Raw genomic sequence first — 14209 nt, 5'->3', positions numbered from 1 at the left:
GGGCCCAGCCGCTCCGCGGCATGTGGGATCCTCCCAGACCGGGGCGCGAACCCGGTTCCCCTGCATCGGCAGGCGGACGCGCAACCACTGCGCCACCAGGGAAGCCCAGTGCGGTTACTTTTATGCTAGGCCATTGAATGGATGCAGAGACTGAGATCCAGAGGTTGGATGTGTCCTCTCTTCTCCTTTTTTGTTTCCCTGCAGGCAAGCGAGGACCCTTTGGCAGCACCATCCTCTGTCCCCACCTTCCCCCCAGGATTCGCTCTGGGTGATCTGCAGGGCTCAAAGTTCGTTCACCCCCTCATGGCCCCTGCCTCCCTGAAGGCCCCTCCCTTCCATGTCTGTGCTCTTGCAGGAAGAGGCTGTGCTCCCAAGATGATGAGGCTGAAGAGCTCAAGATGCTGTCACCGGCTGTATCCCCCGTGGTCGCTTGGTCGGACCCCACCAGCCCTCAGGGCACTGAGTAAGTGGGGGCCACCTCTGGGGTCTCAGGGAATCAGAAGTCTGGGTGGGGATGGGTAAGCAAAGGGAGGTGACTTGGGGGGAGAATGGATGTTTTCAGAACCTTCCACCCCAAGGCAGACTGTGCCAGTGGCTTCCCGGCAGTAAGAGAGGGCCGGGTCTACAGCCTAGGCTGCTTCTGACCAGCCCAGAAATTCTGAAAAATCTGGTCTGCAGAATGGGCTCAAACTCTGGGCCCAGCTGCGTCCAGAACCACAGAGAGTGGGCCCTGGGGAATCCACATCTTTATAAGCTTCTCAGGTGATTCTCATGCAACTGGTCTGTGGAACAATGTTTAGAGGCCACTATGAGGGCATCGGGACCTGTGTCTCTGACATCGAAGTGTCACAAGGGCTGGGCCAGTGGGAGGCGTTTTCCTGAAGGGTCTACGTAGGCTGGTGACAGTGGATACCCCAGCCCTGGGCTCTTTGGCCTGGGATCCTCACCTCCTCTCCAGCCATAGCTTCTGGAGTGACCTTGGGAGACAATATACTTTCCTTCCAGTCTTTTTTTCTGTCCATAATTTTATGGAGTTTATGCTTAACAGTATTGTGGAAAGTTCAGAAAAGCAAAAGAAGCAGGAAAAAACCCAAACCTCACGTATAGTCCAGTGATCCATTTTAGCATACAGTGGAGTCACATCTTATGCAGTAGGGTAGGGGTAGGGGTAGGGTTTAATATCAGAAAATAAGCCAGAAATCAGGTATAATAATAAAAATTACCTTTGAAAACTCTTAAGGCGGTCGGCATGGAACCCCATGTATTACCTCAGTAGGTTAAGATGCTATAACAAATAGACCTCAATGATTCAGTGGCTTAAGGAACAAGACGTCTCATATGTCATAGCTGTGTCACCAGTGGTGTGTTTCAGGTCAGTGGAAGGCTCTGCCCCCTGCAGTCACTTAGGGCCCCAGCCAACAGTGGCTCTGCCACCTTGGTGTGGCTTTCAAGATCCTGCTGGTCACCACTAGAAAGGGAGAGTGCCAGGCCGCTCTTCCCCAGGGAGGCCCGGAATCGCACTAGCATGTCCACCCGTGAGAGCTCGCACGGCCACACCTGGGCAACGTAGTCCCTGGCTGCGTGGTGACTACTCCCTGCAGGAGGGAGTGCGTGTGGGTGAGCAGCTCGTGTCTCCTCCGTGCCCCCAGCGCCATCTCTCATTATGACCCCCCCCCCCGCACTGCTTTTCTCCAGCTAGCTCCCTCAACTGAGCACAAGAAGAGTAGCTGGCTTGAGTTTCAGTGCCTCGATGTATGAAAAAAAACAGTAGATCTGTAAACATTAGTGTTACCCTCAGCTCAGCAAGAGGATCACAGGCCACTCAGAGGAGCACATAGAACATAGCCTGGTTCACAAGGCTGCCCGTCTCAACTCACGCAGGGCTCTTGACCCACACTAAAAACAGACGACTCTCATTAATTCTCTCTGTCTGTGTCTGTCTCTCCCTTGCTGCAAGTTCATGCAGTTTAAATTCCTATAAATTAAAAGAATATGTAATGTATCTGCACTGTTTTTAATATTTATTTATTTATTTATTTTGGCTGCGCTGTGCAGCTTCTAGGAGCTTAGTTCCCCGGCCAGGGATCGAACCTGGGCCCTTGGCAGTGAAAGCACAGAGTCCTAACCACCAGACCACCAGGGAATTCCCTGCACTGTTTTTTTTCCATCAGCTATTTCCTAAGCCTAGAAAGGTAGCCCCTGTCCCCTCTCTGATCTGTCCTGTATCTCATGTGAACCCCAAACTGAAACTAATAGCCCTGAACTGAGTTCCAGAGTTTCCCCCTAAATCACAAGTGGAATCCAAGTTTTTTTGGAATTGCCCATCTGAATCAGAGCATTCGTGGTACATTTTCTGAAAGCTGGGCACCCAGGTGTTAATCCCAGACTGAATTTCCTCCCAGGAGATATTAAGGCGGGTTTGATGTTTTGATGTCAGAAGAAGACTGGGGCAGGATTTACCCCCTGAGGCCAGGTGGGATACAGATTCAGCTCTTGCCCGGGGGCGCAGGGGTCCCTCCCCACGCAGCCCGCTCAGCTCTGGGTGGTGTTCCCTCAGTGACCAGGACCGCACAGCCTCCACGGACAGCCAGACCGGTGCCCTCATCAACAACCGGCTCCAGGAGCTGGTGAAGCTTTTCAAGGAGCGGACGGAGAAGGTGAAGGAGAAGCTCATCGACCCTGATGTCACCTCTGATGAAGAGAGCCCCAAGCCCTGTGAGTCCAGAGCTGGGGCTGGGCCTCCTGACCAAGGGTGGGGTGGGGCCCCTTAAGGCCCCTGTCAATTCTTGGGGAGGGTGGCCCCAAGGAAATAGTTGGGGTGCTTGAGAAGCCCATATCTCCATTCTCTGGAATTTGAGGTCCTTTATGTACAGGTTTAGCTACGTGTCCAGCGGAGGAAAGAACGTCAAAGTTCTGACCAGTGATCCAGTTGTATTTGGCTCTCCCTCCCACAGGGCAAGTTCCCTTGTTGACCCTCTGCCCCTTTCCCACTGGCGGGCAGGTGGTCCAGCCTGGGATGTATCTCATGGTCTTGCACTTAGATGGTGTCCATAACCCTCTCTGGAACTACACAGTCTTATTTTTCAGAGGCCTCCATTGCAATATTCTTATGTGGTTACCTCAAAGTTTCCTGCTTTCAAAGTGCCAGGAGGAAATAAGAACCATGCTCTCTCACCAGGGAGGCTTTCTAGGTCTCTTCAAAGGAGGGTTGTGCCTTAGAACTCATGGTGTCAACAGCGGACCTAGCAGAGCCTGATTTCATGCTCCTAAAGCTGGAAACATAGCCATACTAAACCTGTAAGAGCCAATCTCTGGGTCACCAACAACATCACCATAGATGCACAGGAAAACCGTGATCCCATTTGGTGTCTTGTTTTAGAGATGATACAGATGAGATTTCTGCTCTGAAAAACCTAGAACAATGTTTTCCTGATTTCTGGCCCTGGGTGGTGGAAGTTCTGGGTACCAATGCCCCTAGCCCTCCAGAGAAACCAAGGGGTCCAAGCACAGACACACAAGCACACACTCAACTGAAACATCCAACTTGCCCAGAAACACCTCATTTTAGGCAGTTCCTGAGAAGCAGTCCCAGACTGGTAGCTGTAAGAGCTTCAGAGCAGGTGCCCAGGTTGCTATTAAGGAGGATCTTTGTGGTTTGCTGCAGGAGAGCACACAGAGCTTGTAGCAGGTTATGGGATGGTGCCAGGGTCCCCTCAGCTTCAGTTCCAGAGTCTGCAGTTGGGAGCCTTCTCTTTTTTTTGTTTTTATTTATTTATTTATTTATTTTTGGCCGCGTCGGGTCTCTGTTGCTGCGTGTGGGCTTTCTCTAGTTGTGGCGAGCAGGGGCTACCCTCCGTTGCAGTGTGCGGGTTTCTCATTATGGTGACTTCTCTTGTTGCGGAGCACGGGCTCCAGGTGCATGGGTTTCAGTAGTTGTGGCGCACAGGCTTAGCTGCTCCGCAGTGTGTGGGATCTTCCCGGACCAGGGCTCAAACCCATGTCCCCTGCGCTGGCAGGTGGATTCTTAATCACTGCGCCACCAGGGAAGTCATGCGAGCCTCCTCTTTGCATCCTCTACCCGAGCCTCAGGGCTGGGTCAGAGGGTCACAGTGTCATCCCATAGCCCCAGCCAAGAAAGCCCCAGAGCCGGCCCTGGATGTGAAGCCAGCTGAAGCGGGGCAGGTGGAGGAGGAACACTATTGTGAAATGCTCTGCTGCAAGTTCAAACGCCGCCCCTGGAAGACGTACCAGTTTCCCCAGAGCATCGACCCGCTGACCAGTGAGTCCTGGGAAGGTGGTGGGCGTTGCCACATGTCACGGGAGAGGGCAGGAGAATGGGAGGGGGTGGGGGCAGTGCAAGGGCGGGCCCCAAACAAACAAAGTCCCTGAACTAGGAACATAAGATCATACCCATCTTAACAGACAAGCAAACTAAGGTACAGAGAAGTTGTACCGTGGCCAAGCCTTTTTTCTACTCTGCTCTTCCTGGCTCCTTCCCAGAGCTGCTGCTCTGAGCAGAAAAGGGGAAAAGTGCTTCCAACATCTAAAGTGAAGTCCCTCTCACTTGCCTTTTAGCCCATTTTGTATTTTTCGGGAATAACAACGCTTTATATGTGCATAGCACTTTACAGTTTACAAAGGATCCCCCTGCCTTCTTTATCTGACTTTTCCTTATGACTTCTCTGAGGAGGACAGAACAGGTGCCAGAGAGGGACTTTCCTAAGGACACACAGGAAGTCATTTGGGGGGTAGGACTTCAACCCTGGTGTCCATTGGTCCTTTAAAATGCCCAGGTGGGGGGAATTCCCTGGGGTCCAGTGGTTAGGACTCTGCGCCTCTACTACAGGGGGCATGGGTTTGATCCCTGGTCGGGGAACTAAGATCCCGCAAGCTGCCCAGCACGGTCAAAAAAAATTAAAAACAAAAATAAAAAAATAAATAAATGATAAAATGCCCAAGTGACCTACAGTATCCATCCATCCATGCGCTTGTCCATCTGCGTATCCATCTGTCCATCTTCTATGCATTACTTACTATTGTGTATTTACAAAGGCAGGAAATACATTTTTGGAAAAATTTCAACAAGAATGAGAGCAAAAGTGTTTTCTGGTTAGCTGTCTATTAATTAACTAATAATGACCCCATATCCCATATCACCTACTCAGAGTACTCAATTTGTTAGGGCCTAGCCGTGATTTATTTTTATATCAAAGATAGTTTTACATGCCCCCCCCCCCCAAATTACGGAAGGGCCGCATATAGTGCTTGTAGGAAAGTGCAGACGGACAAGTGGGAAGAAGAAAGCCCCACCCTCATCCCATGGCGAGGAGCCCTTCTCTGGCTGATGTTCTAGCATATTCCTGCCCCCTCCCACCCCTGCAGACCTGATGTACATCCTGTGGCTGTTCTTCGTGGTGCTGGCCTGGAACTGGAACTGTTGGCTGATTCCCGTGCGCTGGGCCTTCCCCTACCAGATGCCGGACAACATCCACCTCTGGCTGCTGATGGATTACCTGTGTGACCTCATCTACCTCCTGGACATCACCGTGTTCCAGCTGCGTCTGCAGTTTGTCAGAGGCGGGGACATCATTGTGAGTCACAGACAGGTGGGGTGGGGGGTGGCTGGGAGCAGACCCTGCAGCCAGAGCATTCGTGGGGCTGACCCCTGATGCTGGGATGGACCAGAAGCTAAATGAACAAGGAAATCTCAGGACGTCCACCCATGCTTATTCAACAGCGTCATTGCTTGTTTCACACATCTTTGATACATTCAAATTACACACATCAAGTCTTGCTCATGGGTGAAATAGTTCCTGGACCACCTGATGGAATGAGAGATGAAGAAGTGGCCTAGAGAATGGCCTTTAGAACAGGCAGAGCTGGTTCAAATCTCGGCTCAACCCAGACAACTGTATCACCACTTGGAGCCTCAGTTTCCTCATCTGTAAAATGGGGATAGTAATCGCTCCCACCTCATACCATTACTGTGAGGATCTATGGAGGTGATGTATATGCAGAATGCTCAGCACAGGTATCTGCTGACAGTCAACATTTCCTGCAACACTGCCCAGACCAGTTTGGGACCCTGTGTTCTGGTGCACTTATTAGGGAGAAAACCTAAGTCCTGACTGTGACTTGGCAGAGTTCCCTGTGCATGTCACCTTTCAAAATCCCATGCTGGCAGAGCCTGCTCCACTGTGTGCAGACCAGTTGAGTTTGAGCCTCTAAAACAATTTAGAGGAAAAAGAATTCCCTGAGCAACCTCTTTCCTGGTCTGATCAGAGCAGTGGCCAGCTCCTCAGTGAATAAGGTTGCAAATGGTCCAGGTAAGAGAGAATAAGCTCAGTGTCCCTGCTTTCCATCCAAGAAGTCGGAATTGAGCTGAGTGACCTTGGACAACCTCCCCCCTCACCCACCACGTCAGCCCCGGGAGCTCGACCTCCCTATCTGTAGACTGTGAGGCTTTCATTGAAGCTCTGCTGGTCCATTCTGCTACACATCCATGGGGCTGTTACTTCAATAGGAAGGTGGAGGTTGTGCGGGGATTTCCATCGCTGCTCCCATGGGGTCAGGGATTAAGCTCTCAGGCCATTTCAAAGTCAGTATTCCATTTTATTCCAGACAGACAAAAAGGAGATGCGCAACAATTATCTGAAATCTCAGCGCTTTAAGGTGTGTGCCAGGGATCTTGGGAGGTGGTGTCTCTGGGGTCCCTGGGTGCTTTGGGGCCGATGTGACATGGTTCCCGCCAGGACCAGCACGGGCTGGAGCTCTTTGGTAGGATGCCTCCTGCCCTAATTTTAGCCCCCTCCAGGGGCATTCTGACCTCACCTTTCCATTGAAGGTGGAGACCCCTGCCACTCACCCCATCCCACAACCCTGGGAGTTATATACTGTTTTATGCACTGTGGTGTCCTCCTGGGATTTCAGATGGATATGCTCTGCCTCTTGCCCTTGGACTTTCTCTACTTGAAATTCGGTGTGAATCCCCTCCTGCGCTTGCCCCGCTGTTTGAAGGTAAGACCGTCCAAGGCCTTCAGCTCCTCCGCGCTCTGCACCTGCAGTGGCATCTTAATGTCTGGCCTGAGCAGCACTGGGGAGCAGGAGGCATCTGGGAAGGGTGGCCCCGAGGGGAGATGGGAAATTCCTTACAATTGTTAGCGCTTCTTAGTTGTGCCGTGTGTTAGATATTGTTCTGGAGGCTTTACAAGTGACTACTCCTCAACAGCATGAGATGAGTGTTGTTAGTACCAGAATTTCACAAATGAGATGCCTGAGGCACAGAGAGGTTAAGTAACTTGCCCAAGGTCACACAGGTAGGAAGGAGTAGAGCCTGGATTTGAACCCAGGCAGCCTGTTTCCACTGTCTATGCTTTCAGTTACTATAGAGATTCAACAGAGAGACTTCTGCTTTATGATGGTCTTCATCTAAAAGATGGAGAAACAGAGGCTTGGAAAGCTTGGGTGACTTGCCCAAGGTCACAGGAGCCAGGAAGTGCCCAGGATGGATTTGAACATGCAGCCCGACACCTGTTTCATCATTAGCTGTTGTCATTACAGTGTCACTACAACCATTCCTCCTGTCACTGGGGCAGAGCCAATGTCTCAGTGAGGGTAACACAGTGTAGAGTGGAGACCTGGCAACATCCTTTAATGTGACCAGAGTGGACAGCTAGTCAGAGCGCTCAGGATCCCCCAAAAAATCCCCCAGATTTTTCTGGCAGACCAAGTAAATTCATCTTTCTCCTTACATAATACCTGATGCTTCTTCCCCAAAATGGTAATGAGGGAATTTACAAAAGAGGCACACGCAATAACCTTAATAACTTGGAGAAATAGGACAGAGAAAAGCTGGAAGAATGCAAATACCTCGATGAAAAGAAAGCATATCTGGAATTGAGCATGAAAGCTGCTTCTGAGCTTCCTGGCTGCCCAGAGGAAGAGGGAAACTGGAAGTGGCACCAGTCTTATTTGACACATGCCAGCCTTCCAGGGGCGGCAGAGGTTGCTTTAGAGCCATACATCAGAGTGAGGAGGGTTAGATCCACAGCCCAAGTTTTACCCCAAATACAGAGGCTGGATCCATATCTTGGTCCACGTGGTAGTAGTGAACGTAACTCAAGCACGTAACATCTAGCAGGACTCAGAGGATGCAACTCTTTGGGTCCAAGGTGAGGATCCAAGTCCGTGGACCTTCTTCATCCAGTGCAAACTCCAGATGGAAATTAGAATGAACACCTGGATGATAGCTAGCATGGCCCACGGGGACTCTTCATCAATGTTATTTTCAAAGGTCAAACAACATGTGTGCAGAGATCTAGAGGCAAGTGTAACATTGTGGAAAGAGCTTGCAGTTTTGAGTGTGATCTGGCTTCGAACCCTGGCTCTGTCACTTACCAGCTGTGTGTTTTGGGCAAGTTCCTGAACTCCCCTGAGTGCCGGTTTCCTCTCTGTAAAAGGAGAAGGATAATACATGTAAATAAGTGCTAAGGTAAAGTGTATAAAGTGCAGTCATACAAGGGGCTCAGCAATGGGCAGTTATCTTACACTTTTATTATTATAAATAAGCCTTTCGAGGAGATCAGCGAGCGGCTGTTTCTTTATATAATTGTTGTCTTTATAAGTAAACCTTGAAAACAGGGTCCTTAACCTGGGATGCATGTACCTTAGAAGTTTCATGATAGGATTTGGAAGGTCTAGGAGTCCCCTGAAGTTATACACAAACTGTGACAACATGATTATATGTAATTTCCAAGGAAGAGGGGCCAGGGTTTCCATCAGATTCAGAAATGGAGTTTCTGGCCCCCCATTCCTCAAAGGGCTAAGGACCTCTGATTTTGAATGTTCACTCTCCAACCCCCTCCCACCGGGGGTCTGCAGAAAGAACCCTCAGTCTTGGCAGCTGTGGGGAATGGTCCGGGAGGTGAGGGCAGCGGGCCGCCCCTGATGCCTTGCTCTTTCTCCCAGTACATGGCCTTCTTCGAGTTTAACAACCGCCTGGAATCCATCCTCAGCAAAGCCTACATTTACAGGTGAGACCCCTACACACACACACATACACACACAGAAGTGCACATGTGCACACACATGCCCCAGGACATTTGCAACAAGGACGGAGCAAGGCATTCTCTACCCCCATCACTTCCCCTTTCGGCTCCCCTGGTCCCCCAGGCCCCCTCGCCACTCTGACACTCACCGGAAGCCGGGCCTCTTCCTGGCCCTTCTGCGAAGGGATGTTTGTTTTTTAGAGAACCAGGAATGTCCCGTTTCCCCCAATTGTGAGGAGGGCTCACGTAGGTTGACATGCACGGCTCCCCTGCATTTCCAGGGAGCTGGGCCTCAATTTAGTCTCAGCTCAGGAAACTGACCCCCCTAACCGCTCAAACACGGGGGCGGTGGCTGTATGGACACAGTGGGCCATCTTGCAGATGTCCAAGCTTGGGACCCAGGACCAGCCAGGCCACGCTCGGGGAAAGGGCTCCTCTCCCCATCTCTCATGGAGCAGCGCTTCTCTGTAGGCATCTGTCCCTTCTTTTCCCCCCGCCCCGATGCAGCCCCCACTCAGCTCCTCCACTTCCCTGGAATTGTCTGTACATGTAGCTCTGTGCCTATTCCAGCCCCCAGTCTTGACAACTTGCTGTTCAAGTATCACCATTCCTAACCAGCACAGTCTCAACAGAGCAGCCAGTTGGCCCAGTCCAGCCACTGGCTCTCATCGGTCAAGTGTCCGTCGCACCAGACAGCTGGGCAGGGCCGTGCAGCTCCAACAGGGAGGTCTCTGAGGTGGGCTTTGGGAAGGGTGAAGACTAGCTTGTTCCTTGCAGTTCTGACCCCTGGGGTGATATGCCATTGCCACCCTTTCTGCTACTGCATTCATGCCTTTCCTTCTTTTGCAGGGTTATCAGGACCACAGCCTACCTGCTCTACACTTTACATGTGAACTCATGTCTGTATTACTGGGCTTCAGCCCATGAGGGCCTTGGCTCCACTCACTGGGTTTACGATGGCGTGGGAAACAGGTGAGCCGCAGTCTTCCTCCTGTGTCTTAATAATTCACGGTACCAAGACTCCCAGAAAGGAGTCCCACTGCCGCCATGTTGCCAAAGCCACCTTGCTCCCAAAGAATCATTGTCATGATAAGGTTCAAGGGCCAAGTCTCCACGTCCTCACTAATCTAACAGTTTCTGAGCACCTGCCACGTGCCAGGCAAAAGGGGGCAGACATGAACAAGACCTGCTAGAAAGATCCTTTCAGCATCCCAAAGTCTACTGAGTTGGCCAAGTCACAGCACGTGCGTGTCCACTCCTCCACCCTGTGGGCACGGCTGTGCGGGAAGAAGGCCAGGGAATACGGCTCAACGTGCTCCCTGGGCATTGCTAGCCGTGGAGGAGCTGGCAAACAAGGAGAAATCTACTTGCCAGTCCAGAGAGCTGCCACACATAGAGTCCATGCTCAAATATTGATGATGGTGACAATGATAGTAATACTAATAATAGCAAGCATTGGAGAAGGCTTATACAGACCAGCCCTGTTCTAAGCACTTCACATAGTATCTCCCTTAATCTCCCAACAATCACGCAAGACAGGAACCATCGGCATCCCCATTTTACAGATGAGGTAACAGACGTGAAGTGACTTCCCCAGGTCACACAGAGAGCTGGGATTTGAACCCAGACAGCATGGCTACAGAGTCTTAACTGTGGTACCATCTGCCCGGTGCCCTGGGTGGGGGGAGGGGGCTGGGGGACGGTCAGTTCTGAAAGGTTAAGTTTGAGCTTGGCCTGGGTAGGTGGAGGGAAGGGGCAGAGAATCCCGGGGGGGAGGGAACAGAAGGAAGAAAGGTGTGGAGTTGTGAAATAGTGGAGTCAAGGAGCCAGCGGTCCTCTGTCACTGGAGGGAGCAGGGTATGTGGAAGGATCCAGAGAGGGAGGCGGGGCCGGGTTGCAGCCTCCCACCTGAGCCAATACCGAAGCCACTGGCTGCCCGGGGCTGCAGTACTTGAAGTGCAAGGGCCACTGAGATACGCTGCAGCTGTAGAGAACACACAGGTTTTGGATTAGTGTCTTATTACTAATTTTTAAAATATTGGTTACATGTGGATATGATATTAATTTTCATATTTTGGGTTAACTGAAATACATTACTGAAATTAATTTCACCTCTTTTTACTTTTCAAAAATGTGGTTGCTCAACATTTTAAATTACATATGTGGATCACATCATATTTTTATTGGATAGAGCTGCCCTAGGCAAAACCAGCAAAAGTCTCTTTTTTACTGTTCATATACATATATATATTCTGATTATAAAAGAAACATCAGGAACATACTCTATTTCTTTGAGTCTAAGATGCAGTTAATTATGATACATTATTGAGTCAATATAGCTTTTTGGGAAAAAAGGAAATATTACACTAAACGTATACATGGATTATAAAATAATCCTTATTTTAGAAATGTGAAAATGTGAAAAGAATTGTCACCAACAAGGAAATAGAATAACATAATATTGTGCATATTTTCCCGTCAGTACATTTTTAAAGACCATGATACCAATGCCCCACCACACAGAGATACCACCGTTTATTTAGCCATTTCCTTGTCATTGGCTACTTAAGTTGTCTCCAGTTTTTTCATGATGACACGTGATGCTGCAGGGAGTGACTGTGTTTAGGCATCTTTGTCTTCTGGTCTGACAGTTTCCTCATAATAAATTCCTACAGAGGGATGGCAGGGCCGAGGGTATGAACATTTTATGAAGTGTTTAAAAAAATTGTTATTATTTTTATTAATAGACTATTTTTTTTAAAGCAGTTTTAGGTTTACAGAAAAGTGGATTGGAAAGTACAGAGTTCCCGTATACCACCTCATTTCTGAGGCTTGGTTGGTTATTGAAAGCTGCCCATTTACACTCTCACCACTTGCCTTTCGAAGCCCTTTAAGCAGGAGAATGACAGGACCCAGGGGAATCCCAGAAAGATGATTTTCCCAATGATGGCTGACGGCAGGATGGATGGGGAGGACAGGCAGGAAGCAGACAGCTGAACTGGTTAGGGGTTAGGGCCCTGTCCGCGAGGGAAAAAAAAAAAAACGAAAAGGTCAAGAGAGGGTTTGTGTGATAACGAGGATGGAGAGCAGTGTGGGAAGGAGACAGAAGCACTTAGGGTCAAGGTCAGGGATGAGCCTGGAGATTCAGAGCACAGGCTTTAGGAACAGGAATCCGGAGGTCACTCCTGGTGCTGCCACCTGCTAGCAGTGGGCAGGTCCCTTCGTTTCTCTGAGCCTCAGTTTCCTGATCTGCCCAATGGGGCTGATAGTAGGAGGCCCACACCTTGAAGAGGTAACTGTGAGGACTGGGTGCATCTGGGTCACCGAGCCCGTGCCAGGCCATAGCCGGCACTCGGTCAGCTGTGGTGACAAGAGGCGGAGGAAGAGTTCAGGCCCAGGGGGTCAGTGGGTCCCCTCAGGCAGGCCCTGCCTCGCCCTGGGCTGTGCCCCCTAGTGATGCAAAATGCTCTCAGTCCAGCTGTCAACACTTTCGCCTCCTCCACGCGCTTGATTCCAGGTGCCGCTACAACAGGCCACTTGTGTCCAAGGTGGCTTCTCTGTAGAGCGATTGTTGGCCCAGAAAGTCCCTTCTCAGTACAGATGCCCCAACCATAGCTGTCGCCCTCTGCGACGGGCCTGTGGCCTGAGGGGAGCTCACCTAGAGAGTCGCGGGGTCCAGGGCAACCAGGCGGGGCGGGGGGGAATCCTGCCATCTGCTGTGGGGTGGAGTGTTTTGGGGAGGGGGTCAGGGCCCAGCACGCCTACATCACCACTGGCCCCACTCCCTCCTCCTCGCGGCTGAACCCACCCACAGCCCTGCTCCTGAGCCCATGACTAGACCATTCATTCACTCATTTATTCATTCTTCATCCCCTCACGAGGGAGGACTCGAAGACATTCTGTGCAAAGGGAAGAACAGAAGCTATTCATTAAATCTTGCTCTCTGGCCTTGGGTAAGGCCCTTACCCTTTCTGAGACTCAATTTTCTCATCTATAAAATGGGGGTAGGATTACACTCAGATTTCTCGTGAGGAATAAATAAACTAAAGCATGTAACATGTCCAGCCTGTGCCCGGACAGGAGTCAGTGACCTCACTTCCTAGCTATGGCCATTCTTATGGGGAAGCCGGCACACCAGGTAAGGGTTCCTAACCTGGGGTCCAGAGATTTAAGGGGGTCACAACCACCCCTTGAAATTGGAACTAAATTTTGGGAGCATGCCGGCTTTTCTAAGGAGAAGCTTCCTAACTTTTGTTAGCTTTTCAAAGGGGTTTGTGTCCCAACAGGCTAAGAACCCACGTCCTGGAGCTGGGCCTGGCACCCATCACGGGTAGGCCTGGGAGGAATGGCAGGCAGGGCAGGGGAGGACAGGGCCAACCATCTGGGACTTCCCTCTGCAGGGCCCTGGGGAGTTCTCGCTGCTCTGCAGTGGAGGGGCACACTTTTCTGGCAGCATTACCCTTTTCCAAATGGAATCCTGTAGGGAACCCCAGGATATGCAAAAGCACAAGTAGTTAAGGAGAATTCCTCTAGAAATCCAACATCATCCATAATAATAACTTTCAAAATAGTGACCTTTTCTTGAGTACCTGCTATAGGCCAGGGAGCTTCAGGACCTAAGTTCCTATATATTAATATTTGGTTTCTTCATCCTGCTCTGCTTTGGCCTGGTCTGGGGCAGCGTGCAGGGGTCCCCCCAGACCCAGTGGCATGGAAGACTTGGGAGGCCCCTAAGATGTGCCATCCATGCCAGTGGCTGACTTCTCCAGCCAGTAAGGGTTTAGGGGAAAGCAGGAGCTGTGTGGATATCGCTCGTCTTCTACTGGTGGCCCAGTGGCACCCAGAGCCCAGGCAGTGCCCAAGCAGCGCCCCCCTCAGTCCTCCTAAAGGCTGCTCAGCACGCCCTCTGGTGGTCAGGACTGGTATGATGGGGATTGACAGGGCAGGCCTGTCTCATGATTCTGAGATCTTTCTTGCACCAGGTGGTAATGAGGGGTCAGGAGGCCCAGAGCCCTGCCCCAGGCCTCGCAGCTATTCAGAGGTAGAGCCCCCCACTGCCCCAACTCCCCAGAAACCTCTGCTTCCCCACCCCCCAGTGCTCATTGCACGTTGACTTGCCTGTCCCCACTAGACAGTGAACTTCTTGAGGACATAGGTGAGTC

The 14209-nt window shown here is 50.9% G+C and overlaps 1 protein-coding gene across 1 annotated transcript in view; it reads left to right on the top strand.

Annotated features, from left to right (window-relative positions):
- Nucleotides 1-14209, top strand: part of CNGB1 (cyclic nucleotide gated channel subunit beta 1) — a 71420-nt gene that overhangs the window by 38340 nt on the left and 18871 nt on the right. The window contains exons 18-25 of the mRNA XM_055078912.1: nucleotides 356-463; nucleotides 2558-2715; nucleotides 4124-4279; nucleotides 5383-5591; nucleotides 6622-6672; nucleotides 6931-7017; nucleotides 8968-9032; nucleotides 9897-10019. Of these exons, the coding sequence (XP_054934887.1) occupies nucleotides 356-463; nucleotides 2558-2715; nucleotides 4124-4279; nucleotides 5383-5591; nucleotides 6622-6672; nucleotides 6931-7017; nucleotides 8968-9032; nucleotides 9897-10019 (957 nt within the window). The remainder of the gene's footprint in view (nucleotides 1-355; nucleotides 464-2557; nucleotides 2716-4123; nucleotides 4280-5382; nucleotides 5592-6621; nucleotides 6673-6930; nucleotides 7018-8967; nucleotides 9033-9896; nucleotides 10020-14209) is intronic.

The sequence above is a fragment of the Physeter macrocephalus genome, chromosome 17 (assembly GCF_002837175.3).
Source record: "Physeter macrocephalus isolate SW-GA chromosome 17, ASM283717v5, whole genome shotgun sequence".
Classification (NCBI taxonomy): Eukaryota; Metazoa; Chordata; class Mammalia; order Artiodactyla; family Physeteridae; genus Physeter; species Physeter macrocephalus.
The sequence above is the reverse complement of the archived record's forward strand: the minus strand, read 5'-3'. Positions and strand labels throughout refer to the sequence as shown.